Genomic DNA, 25360 nt, shown 5'->3' with positions numbered 1-25360 from the left:
CTATTAAACACAGCAAAAAGTGATACTTGTTTACTATGTGGGAAGTCATTCTACATTAATTTCATCCAAAATATAAACTGTATGAGATGGAAATAGAGAATAATGTCATACTCAACAATAAGAAACCTAGAATCATATATAAATGTCAACATATGGCAACGTCTCACTGCATACTTTGCACTTGGTGTCAAGGAATGCCAACAGCAATTCAAAATCCTTCCACTGGTTTCATAAACCCTATAATGGACTTTCATAAATGTTTAGATAAAAAAATGTTTAAACTGATATGAATCACAGCCTTAGGATTAAGGATGATATAATTAACAGTCTGTGAATTTCTCATGTCACATAAGCTGCAAAGTAACACAATTAATTTATCAGAAATTCTAAGAAACATATACATCACCACCTTTATAAAACAAATTATTACTTTCAGTCATCTTGGAGAAAACACCCTTTTTCTATCAATATATTCAGAAGTTTCCTTCCCATCTTCACAAATAAGTTACCGATACTTAAGGAAATCAATGTGTAATGTACAAAAATGTCACTATTTTCCTGATATGAGAAAATGGTCACTCATATTATCAGTATACAGCTTTCATGGTATTTGTATGGCTTATCTCCCATCTTTTACATTTTTATAATTTTGAATATTTCTTCCCTCTTATTTGGAATCATAATAAGAAAGCAATACTCTACAATATGTTTTAACAGAAGTCACCAACAATATTTTTTTTTCAATGCAATAACACCTACAGGTGATAGAAAGCAAATTACAAGTTTATTGTTTTATAATTTATACAAATTAAATGAATAAACACTTTAAACACTTACTGGTTGTGACAACTCCCAGCGATTACGAATATGGATGACTGCTTGCACTATACTATCACAGTCATTGTGTATAAATGACAAAGGACCAGATTCATTGGCAATTGTGAGAGTAAACTGATTGTCATCAACTAGACAAACTTCTTCAATTTCTGATGCATAATAAACATCATTTAGTAATATTGAATGTGCCAAGACCTTTGACTTTTCTGATGACGTAATCTGTATAGCTGTTGGTCCAACCTGTAACATTTAAAATGTCTCATAACATTTTTACTAACAGACACAGAGCAGTTGAACATAATGGATTTCCCATCATCAACATCTTCCACTTCCAGTCATGCCCGAAACACACTTCAATGCCATATGAATTATAAACTTCCGTCAGTGTCAAATCCAGGATGGAATACAAACATTTATATGAGGACAGATTACCAAGGAACTAATGGCCTCTGTAGTCTGGTCCCTTCAACCCCCACAAAGTAACCAACAGATTACCATTAACCAAACAAAAATGGCTGGCATAAGGACACATGTGTGTGGACACACACACACACACACACACATGGCTTTTACACACATAGCAACTCACTCTCTTGATGCTGCAGCTCGACTGGCGTGAGTGGGGATCTCAGCTGCAGTGTGTGGTGGAAACATAGAAAATGCAAGGGAGGGAGAGAGGGAGGAATATCAGAGGAGGAGATTTGGAAAGATAACGCTAGGGTACAGGTGTGCGCAGAGTGATTGGCACTGAAGAGTGAAAGCTTGAGAAGGCAAGGAGACATGGGGAAAGATAGAAAAAGAATCTGGAGAAGTAAGGAAAAAGTAGTACAGTGCAAAGGCTGAATGTAAGGTTACAATCTACTCAATCTGTATCACACACTTCACTTGACTTTAGTTGCATGTCATTTTGTTTTAAGCAGACTCTAATTGATCTTTTAAGTGTGCTGTTTCACTGTCAAAAACATTACATCAGAGATTTATTATTAGAGATAGGATAAGAGCCTTTAAAGTACAAGATGAGCTTCTAAGAGCATATATTGATGCTTTTGCATTCATGCACCCATGTATGAGACTTAAGCAAGAAGTCAAAGGCGCAATCTAGTGGCACTTCAAAGAATCAGTCAATACATTCTTCTGATACTGGATGTCAGGTAGCAGTCACACTGGGTCACTGGCTGCAGAGATCCATTGTTAGGAGTGTTTAGTGCACTGTGTGTCCAGACACACTTGTAATCTGCCCAGCATTAAAGTCTGGTGCCAGTTCCGCCACAGTTCGCCACCTGACCTGTTTTACCAGTTTGCCCAACCTAGGATGTGCAACATCTGTTGTGAGGGGTGGCTGTCCAATGCCACAACATCTGGACATGGCTTCACCTTCATTTTGCCACATGTTGAAGACACTCACCATAGCACCTCTCAAAGTCGCGAAACACCCAACAAGTCATGCAGTTTCAGAAATGATTTATCCCAGCCTCCAAGCCATCGCAATCTCGCAATCTGCTCTCGGTCAAACTCAGATAGACCACACGCCTTCCCCATTGTACACACGGACAGCACACTCACTGATACTACATGCACCATCTATCAGTCTGATTAGCTGTCATTCCTCGCCAGGTGACGTTGTTATTGCCTGGACGGGTTTATATCGATAGTACATTGATGGTCATAATGTTCTGGCCAATCAGTGTATGTTCTTCTCAATGTACTAACACATGAAAATCAATTCTAAAATTTTTTTCCATTATAAGCGTCATGTAATCAACATGACACATTGTGACAAAAGACTGATATTATCAACAAATGGACTTGGCAGAACTTTCGATTAAGACAAGAAGTAACCTGAGATTTTGTTTCTTTCTCTCTTGCAATTATGGTCAACCAACATCCACCTATAACGCAGCGAATAGTGTTGGCTCATACTATACACATTAGACGACTTGTTTGTAACTGGTCACTGCATGGTCATTTTGAGGTATTTTCAAATATCTTCAGCATATGCTGGCACATTAATAAACAAATATCAGCAGAGATACTTTTTGTCAAACACTTCATTACTCTTAAATATTTAGGAGTAAAGGAGACCATCCACTGAAAAGCAGAGGCATTGAGTCATCAATAGGCAAGCACAAACAGAATGAAAAATTTGCTAGCTCTTGGAAGAAACCTTTTGATGAGCTGAGTACAAAACACACATATATATGCATGTGCACACACACACACACACACACACACACACACACACACACACACACACTCATCTGCACCTATATTGTAATGGCTGGACACACAATGCTGGGGTTGCAGTTCGGCAGGTGGACTGGGGTGGGGGCTGTGTCGGATTGGGTGGGTAAAGGGAGAAGGAGGCAGAATGCAAAAATTGGGGTGGGTAGCTAGGCTAGCAACTCAGAGGGAGGCAGCTGGTGGGTGATATAGGTATGCGGGAAGTAGGATTGGGTCGGTAGAGGGAGAAGGAGGCAGAATGCAAAAATTGGGGTGGGTAGCTAGGCTAGCAACTCAGAGGGAGGCAGCTGGTGGGTAATATAGGTATGCGGGAAGTAGGGATGGCAGGTGCATAAGAAGGCACTTGATACATACGTACCAGAGAGGGAGAGGTGTGTTGCACAATGAAAATGATATGGAAGTTTGGATTGGGGGAAAGTGACAGAACAGAGGGAGGACAAAGTGTTGGGTAGAGGATGTGGGGACAGTGGGTATGCGGAGGTTGATGCCAGGAGGATTACAGAAGCGAAACATGTGTTGGAAGGATAGCTTCCTTGTACATAGTTTGGGAAAGTTGGTATTGGAGGGGAGAGACAGATGGCATGGGTTGTGAAGCAGCCACTGAATTTGAGTATGCTGTGCTCAGCAGCATGTTGTGCCAGCTGAGTGTGATGGTCAGCTTTGTTCCTCTTGTCCGGCAGAAAGAATGACCACCTCCAAACCGACCTTTCATCTATGTCTATGTCACAATTATTACGATGCTGAGCTTGTTTCTTAATCCAACCCCGTAAATCCTATTTTTTAAATATTAATTCCAATAATCTACATTTTGCTGTCTAATTCTATACATATTTACTCTGCACTTTACTAGACTACAATCACTTGCAATGGAATTTATGGCTTAGGACCACTACATCCTGAACACTTTATTTCTTGGCGGAAAAATTCAATTGGATGGATAAAATATCTACTCACCAAGCAGCTGCAGAACATGCACATAAAAGGAGGTTGTAATTACACAAGCTTTTGGAGCCAGTGGCTCCATCTTCAGGCAGAAGGGTTGAAAGGGAAGATGGACGAACGAAAAGGACTGGAAAGGTCTAGAAAAAGTGGTAGATTTCAGGAAAATTACCCAGAACCACAGGTCATGGGAGACCTACCGCACAGGAGGAGAAGGAATGAACCTTTCCAAAAGCTTGCATAATTACAACCTCCTTTTATGTGCGTGTTCTGCCACCGCTTGGTGAGCAGATTTTTTAGCTATGCAATTAAATTATTCTGTCAGAAATTGATTGTTTTCATTGTTACATTGGCCCATTTTTTTCTTGTTTGATACAATATAGTCAATCTTCTTTTACTTTTGTGTTGGAGGAATGTATGAAGGGCGAGCAAGCTGTTCTTCATGAATTCCACTAACAAATGACCACTGTAACTTCTGGTGTGATACTGAAACTTTTGACTAAATAATCATTCATTATGTTTTGTCCTTATTCACAACGTATTCTCCCATTATCCTGTTGAAGTAGGGTTTGCTGTCATTTATCAGTTTCTGTAACTGTTTGTAGAGGTCTTCCACCACCTTAACAGAATATAAGCAGTTTAGGGCAGAGACTTGAATGATTTCCATGTGTTGCCTTTATTTTTAACTATATCAAGGTGGTGCCTGAGTCTCACTCAGGCACTGGCTATGCCAGAGTGTGAGTGAGACTTAGGCATCATCTTGAATGTATTAAAACAAATATTGATATTCTACAACTATATTTACAACAATACTCTACAAACCACTGAGAAGTGCTTGGCAGAAGGTACGACCCACTCTAACAGTTATGGTTTCTTCCCATTCCATTCACATATGGAGAGCAGGAAGAACGACTGAATGCCTCTGTGCACATTGTAATTATTATATTATTATTTGGTCCTCATGATCCCTATTTGAGCGATAAGTAAGAGGTTGTGGTATCTTCCTAGAGTAATCTTTTAAAGTCAGTTCCTCAACCTTTCTTAATAGACTTTCTCGGAACAGTTTATGTCCATCTTCAAGAATCTTCCAGTTCAGATTTTTCAGTATCTCTGCAACACTCTCTCATGGATCAAACAAACCTGTGACCATTCGTACTACCTTTCTCTGCATATGTTCAATCTCCCCTGTTAGTCCTATTTGGTATGGGTTACAAATACTTGAGCAGTATTCTAGAATCAGTTGCACAAGTGATTTGTAGGCATTCCAAACACTTGAGCAATATTCTAGAACCAGCTACACGAGTGGTTTGTAGGCAATCTCCTTTTTAAGCAGATTACACTTTCCCGATATTCTACCAGTAAACCATAGTCTACCACCTGCTTTACCCACAACTGAACCTACGTGACCATTCCATTTCACATCCCTACAAAGTGTTACACCCAGGTATTTTTATGAGTTGGCTGATTCCAACAGTGACTCAGTGATATTACTGTCATAAGAAACTTTTTTTTTCACCCTGAAGTGCACAATTTTACATTTCTGAACATTTAAAGCAAGTTGCCAATCTTTGCACTACTTCTAAATCTTATCAAGATCTACCTGAATACTTATGCAGATTTTTCAGGCAATACTTCATTACTGATAACTGCATCATCTGTAAGAAGTCTGAGGTTACTATAAATATTGTCTGCAGGGTCATTAATATACAACATGAGCAGAAACGGTCACAAGTCAGTTCCCTGGGGCACACATGAAGTTACTTCTAAATCTGACAATGACTCCCCATCAAAGATAACACTCTGCGTCCTCTCTACCAAAAAGTCCTCATTCCAGTCACAAATTTCACTTGATATACTGTCTGATTGTACTTTTGACAATAAGTGTAGGTATGGTACTGAATCAAATGCTTTTCAGAACTCAAGAAATACTGCATCTACCTGACTGCCTTGATCCAAACCTTTCAGAATGTCAAGCAAGAAAAGTGTGAGGTGGGTTGCACATGATCAAAGTTTTTGGAATCATGCTGGTTGGGACTGAGGTCATTATGTTCAAGATACATCATTATGTTTGAGCTCAAAATATGTTCTACAACAAAGTAATGTCAAGTAGATGGGAGCTTTGTGGATCACTTCTGCTACCCTTCTTATAGACGGGTGTGACCTGTGCTTTTTTCTAAGAACTTGGCATGGTTTTTTCCTTAAGGGATCTACGACAGATCATAGTTAGAGAAGGGGATAGCCACTGAAATTCAGTATAGAATCTGACTGGGATACCATCAGACCCTGAAGTTTTGTTCAGTTTTAACGATTTCAGTTGTTTCTCAATACCACTAATACTTATTTCATTCATATTTTCAGTGGTAAGAGGATTAAATTGGGACTGTTCTCCTAGGTCTTCCTTTGCAAGCAACATTTGAAAACAGAGTTAAGCATTTCAGTTTTTGCTTTGCTACCCTCAATTTCAGTTCCTGTCTTATTTGCTAGGGACTGGTTACTAACTTTTGTGTCATTAACAGCCTTTTACAGGACCAAAATTTCTTTGCATTTTTTGGAATATGATTTGAAAATATTCTGCTACAGTAGTCATTGAAGGTGTCACGTATTGTTCTCTTGACAGCCAAATGCATTTTACTCAGCATCTCTCTACCTATTGTGCGGTAATCTCTATTTCTTTAGAAGCTTCTTTACAGTGACTGTATGCCATGTGTAACGTAGCAAGTTATTATGAGATGACATTCGTTGCAGTAAGGCACGCAGCCGTCTAGTACGGTGGCTGCAGGATGGCTATGTGTTCCCCCCCCCCCCCCCCCACACACACACACACACACAGCTGACGCTGCCTGCCATGAGAACTGCATAGCGTAACATTCAGACGATACGAAGATTCATACCCTCTATGAATCTACATAATCCATATTAGTTATTATCCGATTTTGTTCAGATTTGGTACACAGCCTTTTGTTATTAATGGAATGACGCTTTCAAAATTTCGGATCTTTATTTATTATAGTTCTGGTGATAAAGAGAATTACCTAAAAGTCCTAAAACCTATGCTTGCTTTTTAAAGCCAAGCCAGTAACAATATCAGATTGACTTTCATTATCATTTGAAGCCATACCAAAGTTATCAGTGCATAAAAATCAATTAATTAGAATTTTCTTTTTAAAACTTAAGACACTGTGTATTATGTAATACAAAAATTGGTCAAAATTATTATCTGATTATTTAATATTGCATTTTACGTAAAACCCTGTATAAGCAAACCATGGGAAAGTTATGTTGCAACCACGATTCAGGTGACATATGTCTGTATGGGTCGCTATGTGCTTGCTTTTGTATAAAAGCAGCCAGTATTGAAATAAAAGGCAGAATAAGTTTATTTATCAATTTGAAGAATATTTCACACTTCGTTTATTTTGATTAAACAAAATGCAAGAATTTGAAGTTTTGCTGACAATAACTACTATCAAATTAGTGATTGGATAAGGCAAGATTTGCCACCAAATGATCTGGAAGGAACATTCTGATTGGTCGTTTAGATCAACAGCCAATCAGAATAAAGCTGTTCCCGCGTGAAAAGAGGAGAGGGCATATAGGAGAGTACCTCAAGAAGAGTCGCTTGCTAGCCAGTCTATGGATAACATGATGTTAGATCACTCCTTAAAAGTACTCTGTAAGATGAGGAATTAGTGAGCTAATTTCAGTTCGAACATATCGTGACTGAAGCGACTGGAGTTACAAACATTTTAATGAAAGTTTGGTGTTTCTAAGTTAAATAATTTGAGAGATATGAGTATGTGAACTTTCTGGTCGTAGTAACAACTCCGCGTGGCATGTTTTGTGCTCTGTGCGGAATACTTTGGCGTGGACTTCTTAAGAAGAAGACCACTAAAACAGCTGAATGTTTAACTCCCGAATAGTTGTGGGTCTGTGACTGGTAGAACATGAAAATTAGTCAAGTCAGACTTAATAAAATTCTGGCTGCTTTTCGAGCGAATATTTGTTTTATAGAGAGTGAACTTTGAATGATAATGTTTTACCATATTAAATATGGACTTGATAGCCTTTTAATGTGTTTCAATATGAATAAAAAGCGGAGTTAATCTAATTTTAATCGCTCTTCTGCAAGTAGACTGAAGATCCTGAACGCCCGATTTTTTAATCATGAACTTTCAGGAACTGACTTTCAACTAGAGTTACGCGGCCTCTTTGTGGTTGGTATTAGGTGGTGGTTTCATCAACGCCACTTTACACTGCCTAGCACATACCTGCTACCACAGAGTGAAGGGACATCAGCAAGAATCCTATCGAGGTAGGTGGACTGAACAATAGCGTTAACAAAAACGCAGACGACTGACCCTGCCCCGCCGCAAGTGGAGGTTCCCTCCCATTATGAACTGTTCTACTGAGTGTATATCTATCCAGTGGTTGGTCAGTTATTCTTTTAAACTTGAGCCATAATTCCTCTACATGCTCCTGCTCTGTGCTGAAAGTTTCAAGTTCCTCACTGATATATGAAACTACTGAATACATCTATCCTTCTGCTTGTTTTAGTTGTCCTTTGTACTTTGGTAATCATTGTTGCCACAACTGCATCGTGATCACTGATACCAGTTTTGAAGTCGTCATCGTCAAACAGATCAGGTCTATCTGTTGCCATTAGATCCAATATGTTTCCATCATGAGTGGGGTTCCTAACAGTCTGTTCTACGTAGGTTGCAGAGAAGGCATTCAGTAATGTTCCACAGGATGTCTGATTACAACCACCACTATAGTTCAATTCTTTTATCTTGGCGGCTCGCGCATGCCCGCCCAGACGCTGGAGATTGCTGCGTTGCCAGTTGCACACGACACACGCGCCAATAGAAGCAGCGCCATAGTATAGCATAGTTCGCAAGCTTACGTGTAGGGGGGAGCACGCAGTTCATGAAATAAAGCCACCACGGCCGCATTAAGCCTTTCGCTGCTACAAAGACGTGCTCCCTGCATTCCGCGCTGTGGGCGATTTTGTCACTGCACTGCTCGCCTGTGCAGACACATTGTGTTCCGACTGCTTTGACACTCTTTATCATTCGATTCCACAAAAACTATTTGGCTCAAAAATTACGATTTTTACCTATCTTCTTGACTGATACCTTCCCCCCATAAATGACTTAATTTTGTTTCGATGTTCAACGCAGTTATTATGCAGCATTAAATATAGTAAACCTTTGCACGAAATTTTGAAGAGTTTGCACAGGTAAAAGTCCATAGAGTATACTTTCCGTATGGTCGATTTTAGTTGCCACAATGTTGAGAATGAAATGTGGACAAGATACCTATATATTTCATTTAATTTAAGTACCACATAAGTGTCGTATTTAATATTGAGAAATATTCCACCTTTCGCGACTGTAACAAAAGTTTTACTTACACTGGGCTCGTTTGGCTTTATTTTAAAGCACTTCAATCAATCAAAAGGAAGTAGACAAAATACATTAAACAAAACTGTGGACTTACAAAAACATTAGGACTTGAATATACCGCCTGTCAGTGAAGTGCTCAGAGCTATGTCAAATATAATTTTGTGTGTGGCACACACAAACAGCATTTATTTGCTAAAACACTGATGAGCCGACACAAACGTTGAATATTGTGCTACCGCAGCACAAAACTACGAAAGGTGACTTGGCAATGGAGGACACAAAATACAGTCCTCTTATGATGCTTCAAAAGAGAGAAACGCGTCTGGTCTAAATAAGTCGCTTACTACAGTTGCAGAAGAGGGATATATTTCAATACCATTGGTAAAACTGCGACTGTGGAACAAGAACAAGAAATAGAACATGAATACCATTGTGTATGTGCCATACCTTTCACTGATGGAAGTGCTTTAAAATAAAGCCAAAAGCGCCGTGTGTATATAAAACTTTTATTACAGTCGCGAAAGACGGAATATTTCTCAATATTACATATGATACCCATGTGTTACTTAAATTAAATGAGATATTGTTATACAGTAAATATTATATGAAATTTAGGTATCTTGTCCACATTTCATTCTCAACATTGTGGCAACTAAAATCGACCATACGGAAAGTATACGCTATGGACTTTTACCTCTGCAAACTCTTCAAAATTTCGTGCAATGGTTTACTACATTTAATGCTGCACATCAAAACAAAATTAAGTCATTTATGGGGGGAAGGTATCAGGCAAGAAGACGTGTAAAATCAAATTTTTTGGCCAAATAGTTTTTGTGAAATCGAATGATAAGTGTGTCAAAGCAGTGGGAACACCATGTGTCTGCACAGGCGAGAAGTGCAGTGATGACAAAATCGCGCACAGTGCGGAATGCGGCGAGCACGTGTCTGCAGCAGCGAAAAAGTTAATGAAGAGGTAAAGCACTAGAAATTTCATTCAAATGAATAAAATTCGTGAAGTAAGGCACTCCAATATTGTTTTTAAATAAAGAAAATATTAAGCACCGCACAAGGTTTGAACTCATAACCTTTCAGTTGGCAGCCCCACACCTTAACCGTTCCACTACCTCAGCTCATCGAACAGTGTAACTCCATAAGAACTCTAACATCTCACGCAACTACTTATAAACACTGTTGGTATGAATATGAATTACTCACGCTTCGTCGAAGTACAATAGGAAAGAAACAATTACCGCTGTTCTTTATTGCGAAAAAGCAGTTCGTGAGATTGAAACAAACACCTTTCCTTGCTATCGCCTGAATTAGGAGTCTTATTGCTCGTTTGGTTTAATTAATTAATAGAATATGAAGCAATTGGTATAAAGAATGCTTTTTCCAAACTTTCTGTAAAAGAAAGTCTGCTATCAAGACATTGCTTTTGTTCTATTACTTTATTTATGACTGAACGTTTCTAAAACTGAAGACACTCGTCCGTGCTCTGCACTGCTGTCGAGATCTGGCAACGTCGTTCTCTGTTCATTGGCTGACTGTGTTTTGTGACGTCAGATGCGCAGAACGAACCTAAACTCGGCCGCCAAGATATATGATGCGCACTTTAACAAAACAGTAATTTTCTCAATTAATTGTTAGATGATTAAAATGTCCACTGACAATTACAGTATGATTGGGGAACAAGTGAAATGAGGTTTTCTCTAAAGTTTTCGGTCACATCAGGAGATGAGTTTAGTGGGTGATACAAGAATCCAGTTACCATTTTATGCCCACCCCTGATACTGAGTCTCACCCAGTTTCTTGTCTGCTTCAATTAAATACACCACCTCCATTCCCCATTTGCCTATCCTTTCAATATACACTTAAATTTTCTCCAAAAATCTCATTGCTATCAATTCCAGGTTTAAACCAGCTTTCTGTACCAAGTATTATGTGAGCTTCACTGCCTTTCAGGTGTGCTTCAAACTCCGGCACTGTGTTGTGAATGCTTTGGCATTTAATTATTAGGATTTTAATACTTTCACCTGTGGGAGGCATTTCTTTCAATCCTACACTGGTACTTCTGGGTTTCCTACCACTGTCATTATCTGGATTTGAGAGTTGCCTAATCTAAAAAACCTTGTGTACACCCCACACACAGTCAGCTGCCCGAGTAGCAGTCTCTGAAGTGTAGTGCACACCTGACCCATTTAGGGGGACCCTACAGTTCTCAGCCGTATGACGCATATCCAGGAAGTCTCTGCCTAGCTTACCACAAAACTTTTGAAGACTCTGGTTCAGTCTTACCACTCAACTCAGAACCAAAGGACCAAAGGACTACGAGGCAAGACGTCAGCTTTGATGAAACTACATGAACAAGCCTGGTGTTCTCAATTTTCTCTGCCAGTCACTGGAATAATTCATGTATGACCTCAGAGCCCAAATGACAAGGCTCATTTGTTCAAATGTGTGCCACAATCTGCAACTGGTTACACCCTGTTTCCTTACTGAATGACCCCTTCAACATCTGAATGAGTCCACCTGGTGTCCTTTTCTGTGTCTCTTGATGCCATTTCCCTAAGGGATATCATCATTTGCAGTATGTTTGAACTGCTGATGATTAATACACCCCTACTCTCTTGCTTTTGCATGTTTTTGAAACTGACTAAACTTGTGAAGTGAGTCCTGATGGCTCTGTTTCAGTTTCAGTGAAAGACAGCACCTCAAATGTTTTGGTTAGGGGGATAGATACAACATGCTGAGTCCTCCCTGTTCTCTGTCCACCATGTACAGGATATCCAGATTTACCACTGACGTGCCACTGGCAGTCACGTCTACAGAAGAGGATAGCACTTGAGGTACCTCTGGTATGAGTACTGTAGGCACACAACTCTTGGGAGCTCTTCCAACAAGCCGATTCAAAGAAGATGCCAATCATTTGACAGTAATCAGGATGACTTCCAGCTGCTTACGAACATCAACCAACTCATCCCATGTTTGAGAGTAGCATTTACAGTGGGGCTGCATTTTGGCTGGTGCAATGTGTTACAGTTCTATTAAGGCAACAGAAAAACCTGAGGTACAATTTACTAGTTTCCTAAAACTTTTTGCAGTCAGTTATTGTTGTTGGCAAACTTGAAAGTGGAACTAATTTACAATAAATGTAGATACTATATACTCGTTTTTAAGGGGAAGCTAGGTGTAACACAATATGTACATTAAAATATCTGCTACACTAAGTAAATCACACCGATTTACAACAAATTAGATTGCACAGGATAATGGAAACTTCTGAAAATTTTCCATAACACATCCTCATTTGCACTGAAATAGAATGAAATTCATAAGTGATGTATTTGTCAGCAGTAACTGTGAACCATAAATGCTGACTTGCTGTGAAACAAGTTACATTTCAAAAACTCTCATTCTTGTAACTTACTAAAATATAGTTTTGTAAGCAACTGAAAATTCTCAAAAATAACCTATTCCTCATGTAATTGTACAATGAAGTTAGAAAACGACTGTTTTAAATGAGAATATGCCTACTATTCTCAAAAATTTTTTAATATCGTCGGTGTGTATATGCGGAAAAGAAGGAAAAAAAAAATCCCAGATTTTTCCTGGATTTCCCGGTTAAAAATACACTTTTTCCATGTTAAGTGTCAGCATACTTTCTGTCGGAACTGTAAAACTTATCAATCCTTTGAATGGTTATGGTTTTATACACCAGTGTAGAATTTCCAAGCACTTTAGAAAACTAAACTCGGGGAAAAAACACATTTTGGAAAGATCTTTGATGTGCAGTAACATGTATGCTGCAATTTTCATATTATTTAAATTTAAATTCCACTAAACACCACATGGTACTTTCCGAAGCATCGAAACTGAGATTGCGATGCACCTTTGTAAGCCATTAATAGCTCATGTCATGTGAATTTGCCAGCCGATGACAGCGTATATTCAGAGCACAGGACACATGATGTATTCAGCCAATAGCAACATCACTGTTAAGTAGCACAAACACACAAATAGGAAAAGTTAATGGTTTAAATAAATATACGTAGGATTGCTACAAGAAAAGCAAATCTTTCACATATAATATTGGTCTCGAAGATTAATAAGCTGCAAGAGAAGCTAAGCTTTCACATATATATAACGTTGATCTTTATTGTGCGCGTTACACTTTAAGATACATCATACAAATGTGCCAGTAAAATTTTTAACTACGACATACATATCTGATCTTCTGGGCTTGAAATTCTTCTAACTGGCTCGCCATCAAAGAGTTGATTTTTAAATGAGAGTCGAACACTTTGTGATTTAAGAAATTCATTGTACATCCTCACACATAGTTCATCTTGCGTAAAGAGAAATTTACTTCGAAAGTAACGCTTTTCAAATTACATTCGCAATATTTTCCCGCGACCTGTTAAAAACAGGTTTGTTCCAGCAGTTGCCACAGAGCACCAGATAACAGGCGTTACTGCGCTTGCGCAGCTATGATGACGTAGGAAGCCTGTATGTTTGTACATGTGAAACATTAAAAGATCTTACATTATGTCATAAAAGAAACAAGACATCAGAGTATACTCCAAGAGCATCGGAATTTCATGAACCAAACTAACACGCATGATCCGGCTTAAAATGCACCTCCAAATGTCCAGATTCCCAATGAAGCAAGCCTCGACAAAGAAGTGGGCTTTTCAGTGTGCCTGTCAGGACGTAAATTTTTGGAGTACCGTTATTGTATTATCTCATGTTTGGTTCTTTATTAGGGCACAATGCCATATGTACTAGAAGACGAAAACATGCACTTGTAATGATGCAAACAGTTGAAACTAGTCAACAGTGTGGAATTAAACTTTTTGTTTCAAATAAATTGACTGCCTCAGTGGAAAAGAGCAATAAAAGCCAAATTTCTCTAGCAAACTGACAAAAAAAGCTTAATTGTTCTGCAAGGTGATTAATGCTAATAACACATTTTAGTCTTCCGTAATCATGTGAATTCACTTGATAGCTACCAGCCACACAAATCCGTTCTGTTTATATTTGACGCGAGAGCAGTAAATGAAGAAGAAACAGCAATATTACTAAACATAAAGAGGGGTCAGGTGGAGACTACCCATCTCCCCACTACAACTCAGATTGCTCTGCACATCAACCCCTGATTTACAATATTTCCAAACTGGGGCAATAAGCTAGTTCCCCTCACTCCCTCCCGCAAGCGTTTGAGATAGGATTTTTCAAAAATATGTTCATTTTGTAGCACACATCTTTCTGAAGAGTCTGATACATAAAACATATATGTTTGAGGACATGTAAGATATGTTATTTGGTCTTGGGTGTGCCAAAGTGCTGTGCCATGCCTCTTCACACAGTATTATTCTATTGCACATAACTGTATTTCAGTCTGTGGAATTCAAATGTGTAATGGATGCCAGACTATATTTGGGACAGGTTTGCGTGTTAGCTAATAACTTGTAGTTTTGTGTGACATAAAATTAAATATAGGATACATAAAAACAGTAAAGACAAGAAACAAGCAAGGCAGTATACATTTCTTCAATCTTTAGGTCCTAGCATTTTTTTCTCTCTATCTTGCTACAGCTTGTGAAAGAATCTATTACACCATCAAAGTTCGTCAAATGTTTTACTAAATGAAAAATCGAAATGTCGTTATCTTATACTGAAAAAGCTGTTAATACAAATAGTACCCAAGACTGGTGTGGTTTCTCGGTCTGATTACGTCTGTTTTGTAACTATCTGCTAGATAAAATGAAATAGGCCTTTCTAATATTGCAACCATTGTAACATACATCAAATTAACGAGACTGTTTTGGCACAAATGGTCATTTTTATAACACTACAGCATCAATATCAAATGCCCTCTACCTTCCCACCCCCTAGATCCAGGCCTGCTGCGCATGGCTGAAGCTAGCAGCCTGGGTGCGCTAATAAAATTTTTCTAGGTAGTATCTGGCTGTTTGCTGCTACTGGTTGTACAGCTAACAGCCACACTTCCGTATCCATAAGCGGGAGAAGGTACTACTCATACACAACTCAACAGCGCATGCGCAAGAGCCCATTCACAACTGCTCAAACGAATCTAAGGTAAACAGTTGTGACGTCACGCTCATCGGAAGCAATTTGTTGTTATGAAGCACTGCGTAATCTTCCTAAAGCCTTTGACACATTTTGCTGTTAGCAGACACTTGTATGGGTACTGTGTTTTGTTGTTGTATATGGCACATTTCCATTGCAACTTAAGTTTTATTTTTGTTTTTTTTCCTGGAATTCTAAAAATTCCCTGAGTTTTTCCTGGTTTTCTCCCAGATGAAAAAATTACTGGGTTTTTCCCGGATCTTCTGGTTGTCCCGGGTCGTATACACCCTGATCACAATTAAGTTTAAGCCTACAATTGACGAGAACTGTACAAGTCTATTGTGGCAACCGTGAATGTTCGAATTTCACATCACAATACAAATGGGTACTAATGGAATCAATGAAAGACTATGCAGAAGTGACATGGACAGTAAAATATGCAAATCTAGAACTTCAAATTTGCACATGAACCTTGTACAAGTGGTCTCACACAAAGGAAAATTCTTAAGTCAGCTTTTATTTATAAATAGATGTATTTCACAGATTTTTCACTTTGTTGTTCCTCTGCACACTTCTACACTGATGAGCCAAAGAAGAATAGTGCAGTTTGAGTTTACTCCTCCAATGTTCTGATTTTAATTCTGTTCGGTATTTTTTCTGCATTTGTGATAACTATACTGTACTCCATTCAATGTTATTTAACTCCTCATCCAACTCTATTAACACTCTTCGGGTTCTATAGCTCTAGACCTTAGTCTGAAACCACTGTCTTATTTCCTTCAGTCCATTACTCTCAACACTCTTTCACTGACATACAAAGAACTTTTACGTGATAGTAATGCATCTGACAACCATACCCAAGGTGTACTAGCTTACTTTAATTGACAAATTTCCAAGCCCCTTCTAAGGAACAGGTATCCCAAATACATAAATAGTTGCAAAACAGCTGTATGAGAAACGATTAACAAAATAGTACTGATCATACCTACTTAAGAAAATGATTTAATTAAAGTTCTGTTAAAGACTTTTGTTGTAGTTTCATGGTTGTGTATTACTTTAGCTTAAGAAGTTAACATACACTGATGAGCCAAAACATTATGACCACCTGTTCAATAACATGTTTCTCCTTCTTTGGAACAAAATACATCACTGATTCTGTGTATGGGATCTGACTGTTTGTTCGTAGATTTTTGTGGTGGCATTAGAGGTCCATGCACAGGTCACATAATGCTTGTAAATAATGGGCCACTGATTTGCATATGCCGTGATGGTGCCCAGCAGCGGCCCAGATGGGTTCCACAGTATTTATAGCATGCGAATTTGGCTGCCGGGGCATCAACGTGAGTTCACTGTGATGCTCCTCAAACCACTGTAGCAGGTTCTGGCTCTGAGACACGGATAGTTATACTGCTGAATGATGACATTGCTGTTGGGGAAGACATCAAGCATGAAGGAATGCAGGTGGCTTGCACCTATCAGCATGTCTTCAATTACCACCACAGGTCCCATGCAAGTGCGGGAGAATGTCTCCCATAGCATAATACTGCTCCCACCAGCCTGTGTCTGGTGCATTGCACTTTTCTAGCCACCATTACCATTGATGATGGTGTTTGTGGAGACAACCGTCAACCTAGTGTAGAAAAAATGTAGCCACCCGAAGAGCCGACACGTTTCCGTTGCTTGATGATTGAATCCCATAGGTCACATGGCCACTGCAATCGCAGTTAATGATATCATTGGTCAATATGTGAACACATAGGGGTGGTTTGCTGCAGAGCTCCATGTCCAACAACGTACAATAAATGGTGTGTTCTGAAACACTTGTGCATGCAACAGCATTGTGTTCTTTTGGCAGAGATTCCACAGATTGCCATCTACCCTACCTTACGGAGCAGCACCCCACGTTCTGTGACAAGTCATGGACGTCCAACCATTTAGCGCCTAGTGGTTGTTTCACTGATCTTCTACCTGTCTCTGTAGTTGCTCACGACAGTAGCATTTGAACACTTGACCAGCTGCACTGTTTCTGAGATACTTGTTCAAGGCTCTGTCTAATAATAATTTGCCCTCAGTCAAAGTCACTTATCTCAATAGATTTCCCCATTTGCAGCCCACTTCTTCACTAGGGTGATCCCCCATCTGTGTCTGCTCCACTTACATACTTTCATTACTGCATCCCATACCTGCAACACCATCAGGTGGCATCCAACATTGTGGCGGGCTGTGGTCATAATGTTTTGGCTTACCAGTGTATCTCAGCAAGAGGTTGCAATTGTGGCCCATGGAACACGCAAATAATGAAAGTAAAGTAGAGAGAAACAATTCATTTTTTAAAGCACGTAATTGGCAACAGCCTTACATGATTATTACAAACAAGTGTATACTCAAACCACATTTCATTAATTAAATTGTTTATTTTTTAACTTCATAAAAGTATCTTACCTTAATAGCAACTTTAGTGTCCTTATGAGAGAGCTTTAAGGCGTTATTGAAGACCTTCAGATCTTCGTCAAGGGATAGGGTAGCCCCAGGAAGTTTCTGTTGATCAGGTTCTATGAAATCATTTAGTCTTGCAGGTGCTTCAATAAATATTATTTTACGATTTCCCTGAAAATAATAACCATTACGTTTAGTACACTCGCAATACAATAGTAGTAGAAATATATTAATATTATGCTTTGAATCCCCAGACAAAGTTCTAAGATGCTTCCAATAAAAGCATATATTGGAATGAGATGCATTACAATTACCCAATGCAGAAGATATGTAATATAACATGTAAACCAAATGACAGATAATTCACATCTTCCACGTAATTTTAATAACAAAATTTCCAGAATGTAGCAAGAAAAACAGGGTCGAATAATTCTGCTGAAGCAAGAGGATGTGCCAAAAATGTCAACCACGACAGAAATAAAGCAATTAAAAATAGTACTGATGTTGTTAGCTGGAACAAATACAAAAAAAGGTGCTAGTAGTGGCCAGTTGACACTGCCAAAATCTACAGGATATTCGTCTTTTGGATCTGCAGCTCACGTCTTTTCTTTCTGCATTTCCATTAAATAATAGGATAGGGGTTCTGCCTTTTTGCTCACACACTGCGTTTTCTTTTTACCCAAACATGTTTCAACACCTCTGTGTCATCAACAGTGGGTAATTTTTTTAATTAAAAACTGTAAAAACTGAAAATATTTTAGGTTATAATTGATTTAACAAAGTGAGGCCTAAAGAAAGTTTTTGCTTCTAACCATGATTTTACATTATGTGGTTTTGCAGAAGCAACTCTATAGTGTCCTGCACTGACAGCCTGTCAACCAAATGATGTAAACGTAAATTTCGTCAGCAATTTAACACATCCCTTGATTTTTAAAAACTTGTTTTTTTTGGGGTGTCAAAAAGTTTTGCATATACTTTTGGATTCCGAGGACACTGCACATACATATTAATGTAATTTATTTCTTTATAAATTCCTTTTTACTGCACAAGATGTGGTGAGCACTAAGTTGGCATTCCATGATTATGAATGAAAAGGAATACATAGATAAAAAATTAGTATTTCTGGAGGACATACAGATGTGTGGATGGACATGTGCGTGTGTGCGAGTGTATACCTGTCCTTTTTTCCCCCTAAGGTAAGTCTTTCCGCTCCCGGGATTGGAATGACTCCTTACCCTCTCCCTTAAAACCCACTTCCTTTCGTCTTCCCCTCTCCTTCCCTCTTTCCTGATGAGGCAACAGCCTGTTGCGAAAGCTTGAATTTTGTGTGTATGTTTGTGTTTGTTTGTGTGTCTATCGACCTGCCAGCGCTTTTGTTCGGTAAGTCACCTCATCTTTGTTTTTATATATAATTTTTCCCACGTGGAATGTTTCCTTCCATTATATATATATATATATATATATATATAGAGAAGGAAACATTCCACGCTTGTGTCTGTATGTGTGGATGGATATGTGCGTGTGTGCGAGTGTATACCTGTCCTTTTTTCCCCCCTAAGGTAAGTCTTTCTGCTCCCGGGGTTGGAATGACTCCTTACCCTCTCCCTTAAAACCCACTTCCTTTCGTCTTCCCCTCTCCTTCCCTCTTTCCTGACGAGGCAACAGTTTGTTGCGAAAGCTTGAATTTCGTGTGTATGTTTGTGTGTCTATCGACTTGCCAGCACTTTCGTTCGGTAAGTCACCTCATCTTTGTTTTTTTTATATATATATATATATATATATATATATATATATATATATATATATATATATATATATATATATATATATATATATATATATATATATATATATATATATATATATATATATATATTACATTAGGCATCTAGGGATATGGGTGAATCCAGTATTGGCTAGTGAATAATTACTTATATGGAAGTATTTACGAAGCTGAAACCCTTGACTTGCATGGTTATTATTTCTTATGAAAGTCCAGGAAACAGTTCCTTTTCTTTTTCAATGCACAAATGAACACTACACTTCTGGCAAACAATTGATGGACTACCTTAGCAGTTTGGCATTTTGCATTACCTCTCTTCTCCAACACAACTGGCCAATGGCCAACATTATCCTGGCAAACAACCTGTTGAGGAATTGGTTTAGATGCATGTCATACTTTTTTCTTCTTTGCATAGTCTGCATTCTATACTTCAAGGTCCTCCCCTCTTCCTTCCACTTATGTCTTTGTTCATTCTGCATAGGGCAACTGCTACGCCAGCTTTGAACTGACAAAGTGGCCTCTGCTTATTTTTGGGAATCCCAATGGAGTCACTGTCCCTTCTGTACAATAGCCATGCATTTACTACCACCATGTCAAGGAAGTGAAAAAGCAACTGCAGGTAGTACTTCTTTGATCTGATGTTGATTCTGCATAGTGCATAAACTTGTTGTAGAGGCAAATAATTGATGGACAGACAACTTCAATTTTTGTTTTGGTATTTCTATCCCATCGTTTCACCTTATTTAGTGGTTCTGCAGCATAAAATGTAAATGCAAGTACTGCAGACCTGTTACCAAACCATTTGATAACACACACACATTGACCGTCAATATCTGCCTCCTGTTCATCGTACGCGCCTCTTGCCCTTTTTTTTCCAAATCTTTGTCAGTTGCCAACACACATCCAGGCAACCTGTTGGCTCTGACAGTCCCTGAACAAAAGATCTCCATGCAAGCAAGCTATGAAAGGAGTGGAATTGTTGTAAACCAATTGTCAAAGTACAAGTGGTTCCGTTGTTGGGGAATGACCTTACAAAGGCGCAAAACGACATTGGCATTAACCCCAAAATCTTGCATTCCTGGTAAAGGGTCATGTTTCCCACAATACACTTCAAAAGTGTACAAATTCCTTTCCAATCACTCAATATATATAATTTATACCCCCATTTGTGAGATTTCTTTGTCATGTACTGTTTGAAGTTAGACATTCCCTCGAATGGCACCATCTGCTCATCAACACATAGCATCCTATTAATACGTAGGTTGTTGAATTTTTTGAGCAAACTATTTATTAATGGCCTAAGCTTGAAAAGCTTGTCTTTGTTTGCACCTACATTAGCCATTTTGGTGTTGTCATTGAAATGGAGTATGGCCTTTATATCTTACCAACTGTCTCAACTCATCATATCTGACACAAAAGGATCACTAAATGAAGTATGCCAATATAATCAAGTATGTAGTACACTAACAAGTGACACATACAATGCTGTTCCTATGTATTGCTCCAGTACACTGACAGACAGCTGGAGAGGTTTAGCTGGATTCTTCTGAATAGAATATAGATTTGTCTGTTCAGTAATATGTTTGAGAAGTTGAGTGTCAAAGAAATATTTGAAATATTCAACAGGTTCCTGGATTGAAGTAGACTCATGAATTGAACCTAGCCACTGTGGTATGTCATGAGCACTGTTGCCATTACTAATATTTCTCCAAACTGGTTTTCGCCTAGTGGTTTCACATAATGCTGAAGCAGCTGAAGTATTCTCTACATCAGGAACACTGACATCCTCTTGACTATTTGGTTCTGAAAGTGTCAAAACTTATACTTCTTAGCGTCTTTTTAAAATCACTAAGGCAGAAACAGTATTAATAATGCTGCAATACAGCCCAGAGATAAAAGCAACATACCTTACCATCTACAGAACTGCTGATTGTTGTTTCCCTATTTGTTGACACATATTCCTCATCTGGAGCAACAGCATGCCTGTTCTTTCCATAAAATGCTGCAGGTTTCATGATCTAAGCTAACAACAGTTTTGTTGTGTATGCCTAAGTTGTCAAATTTGTAATGTTTATGCTCACAAACTGTAAGAGCTATGTCTACAATAACCATTTTTCATCCAGAAGTACATCAATATTATACACATCCTACAATATTTATGTAAAGTTGATAACTTACATTTTTCAAGATCAGTAATACTAAATAACAACAGCTGAAACACATGTGGCCACGCTACACGGAACTCACTAGAGACAACGGTTTAAGTAGTTGACGAAATTGCCACAGTGCGGCGCCACTTCCTATATCTGTTGTCTGAAGCGCCATGCATCTGCTACACTCAGCAACTGCGTGAAAATACTTCTCATTAAGCACAAACAGCAATTCACTGTAAGCGTTATAAATTTGTCGCAATCGCCCATAGAGCGTTGAGGCCGATCATCAACTTCAGAACTACTCCAAAATAAAATTAATGAATTAACTATCTGCATAGATGAATTAGAGTCTTCAAACCCAGCTGACATAATCTGCCACTCTGAACATCATGTGACCACTGGTATAGAACTTTTAAGTGTTAGAGGGTTTAGGTTAGCATCTCACTTTTGTAGATCAGAAATGGAGAAAGGAGGAGTTGCCACATTCATTAGGAACTGTCATAAATTTAAGAACATGGACATTCATCAATTTTGCCTAGAACAGCATATGGAAGCATGTGCAACAGAATTAGAATTTCACAAAAAATCCTTCATAATATTAAGTGTATATCGAGCACCTGCAGGTAACTTTAATCTGTATGTAAACCACCTTGAAGCTGTACTGGCCCATTTAACAACCAAAAACAAAGAAGTAGTGGTTCCTGGTGATTTCAATGTAGATTTCCTTAAAGACTCTCCCAATAAGAACTTATTTGAGTTAGTAATACTATCATTCAACTTAATTCCCACTGTAAAGTTCCCCGCTAGGGTAGCCACTTGCTCACAAGCAGCCATTGATAATATCTTTATAGAAAAGTCCAATGAACAAAATTATATTACAAAACCAATAGTCAATGGCCTCTCAGACCATGACATGCAGTTCCTTCTGTTAAATGTTAATACTGAACAGGATATAAAATTTGTTAAATCTGAGCTCAAGAGGGTAATCAATAAGCCAAAAATTGATTATTTTAGGAGACTCCTCAGAGACATTCACTGTACTGATGTTTACAGTGCTCATGGCATGAATGAAAAATGTAACACTTTTGCTAATAAAGTGCTTACCTTATTTGAACACTGTTTTCCCCCAAAACTTACCAAGGTTAGAGCAAAGTCTACAAAAAAGCCATGGATTACTCGAGGAATAGGGGTATCTTGTGAAACAAAAAGAAAACTGTATCTGTCAATCCGAAACAGTTCCGATGTTGATGCTATAGCACATTACAAGAAATACTGCAAAATATTAAAGACTGTAATACGGATGTCAAAGCAAATATATTACAAGGAAAAGATAATCATATCAGATAACAAAATAAAGACAATATGGGATATAGTGCAGGAGGGGACCGGTAGAACCAGACATGAAGAGGAACAAATAGCATTAAGAGTAAATGATACATTGGTGACAGATGTGTATAATGTTGCAGAACTTTTTAATAAACATTTTATAACTGTTACCGAAAAGATGGGGTTGTCAGGTTCAGTAGATGCTGCTATGGAATACCTCAGACCAGAAATTTCAAGCAACTTCCATAATATGAATTTGACCCTCCCTACCCCAACAGAAATAATGTCCATCATAAAATCTTTAAAATCAAAAACATCTAGTGGGTATGATGAAATATCAACAAAGTTAATTAAAGAATGTGATTCTGAGCTAAGTAACAATTTCACTGTTGCCAGCATTCTCAAAAATTATCGAAAAAGTAACCAGTCATTTATCAGTGGAATATTTCCTGAATGGCTGAAATATGCTGAAGTTAAGCCACTGTTTAAGAAGGAAGATAAAGAAATAGCATCAAATTTCCGTCCAATTTCACTGTAGCCAGCATTCTCAAAAATTTTCGAAAAAGTAATGTACAGTCGGCTTTATAACCATCTTATCTCAAATAACATACTGTCAAAGTCACAGTTTGGATTTCTAAAAGGTTCTGATCTTGAGAAGGCTATCTACACTTACAGCGAAAATGTGCTTAATTCATTAGACAAAAAATTGCAGGCAACTGGTATATTTTGTGATCTGCCAAAGGCATTTGACTGTGTAAATCACAATATCCTTTTAAGTAAATTAGAGTATTATAGTGTAACAGGAAATGCTGCAAAATGGTTCAAATCTTATACAGGGTGTTTCAAAAATGACCGGTATATTTGAAACGGCAATAAAAACTAAACGAGCAGCGATAGAAATACACCGTTTGTTGCAATATGCTTGGGACAACAGTACATTTTCAGGCGGACAAACTTTCGAAATTACAGTAGTTACAATTTTCAACAACAGATGGCGCTGCAAGTGATGTGAAAGATATAGAAGAACGCAGTCTTTGGGTGCGCCATTCTGTACGTCGTCTTTCTGCTGGAAGCATGTGCTGTTCACAACGTGCAAGTGTGCTGTAGACAACATGGTTTATTCCTTAGAACAGAGGATTTTTCTGGTGTTGGAATTCCACCGCCTAGAACACAGTGTTGTTGCAACAAGACGAAGTTTTCAACGGAGGTTTAATGTAACCAAAGGACCGAAAAGGGATACAATAAAGGATCTGTTTGAAAAATTTCAACGGACTGGGAACGTGACGGATGAACGTGCTGGAAAGGTAGGGCGACCGCGTACGGCAACCACAGAGGGCAACGCGCAGCTAGTGCAGCAGGTGATCCAACAGCGGCCTTGGGTTTCCGTTCGCCGTGTTGCAGCTGCAGTCCAAATGACGCCAACGTCCACATATCGTCTCATGCGCCAGAGTTTACACCTCTATCCATACAAAATTCAAACGCGGCAACCCCCCAGCGCCGCTACCATTGCTGCACGAGAGACATTCGCTAACGATATAGTGCACAGGATTGATGACGGCGATATGCATGTGGGCAGCATTTGGTTTACTGACGAAGCTTATTTTTACCTGGACGGCTTCGTCAATAAACAGAACTGGCGCATATGGGGAACCGAAAAGCCCCATGTTGCAGTGCCATTGTCCCTGCATCCTCAAAAAGTACTGGTCTGGGCCGCCATTTCTTCCAAAGGAATCATTGGCCCATTTTTCAGATCCGAAACGATTACTGCATCACGCTATCTGGACATTCTTCGTGAATTTGTGGTGGTACAAACTGCCTTAGACGACACTGCGAACACCTCGTGGTTTATGCAAGATGGTGCCCGGCCACATCGCACGGCCGACGTCTTTAATTTCCTGAATGAATATTTCGATGATCGTGTGATTGCTTTGGGCTATCCAAAACATACAAGAGGGGGCGTGGATTGGCCTCCCTATTCGCCAGACATGAACCCCTGTGACTTCTTTCTGTGGGGACACTTGAAAGACCAGGTGTACCGCCAGAATCCAGAAACAATTGAACAGCTGAAGCAGTACATCTCATCTGCATGTGAAGCCATTCCGCCAGACACGTTGTCAAAGGTTTCGGGTAATTTCATTCAGAGACTACGC

The 25360-nt window shown here is 38.8% G+C and overlaps 1 protein-coding gene across 3 annotated transcripts in view; it reads right to left on the bottom strand.

Moving 5' to 3' along the window:
* LOC124795984 (neurofibromin) overlaps nucleotides 1–25360 on the bottom strand; it is a 489110-nt gene that overhangs the window by 231097 nt on the left and 232653 nt on the right. For all 3 annotated transcript variants that reach the window (XM_047260068.1, XM_047260083.1, XM_047260076.1), the window contains 2 exons: nucleotides 17955–18119; nucleotides 838–1077 (listed from right to left, as the gene is read on the bottom strand). In XM_047260068.1, the coding sequence (XP_047116024.1) occupies nucleotides 838–1077; nucleotides 17955–18119 (405 nt within the window). The remainder of the gene's footprint in view (nucleotides 1–837; nucleotides 1078–17954; nucleotides 18120–25360) is intronic.

Source organism: Schistocerca piceifrons, chromosome 1 (assembly GCF_021461385.2).
Source record: "Schistocerca piceifrons isolate TAMUIC-IGC-003096 chromosome 1, iqSchPice1.1, whole genome shotgun sequence".
Classification (NCBI taxonomy): Eukaryota; Metazoa; Arthropoda; class Insecta; order Orthoptera; family Acrididae; genus Schistocerca; species Schistocerca piceifrons.
The sequence above is the reverse complement of the archived record's forward strand: the minus strand, read 5'-3'. Positions and strand labels throughout refer to the sequence as shown.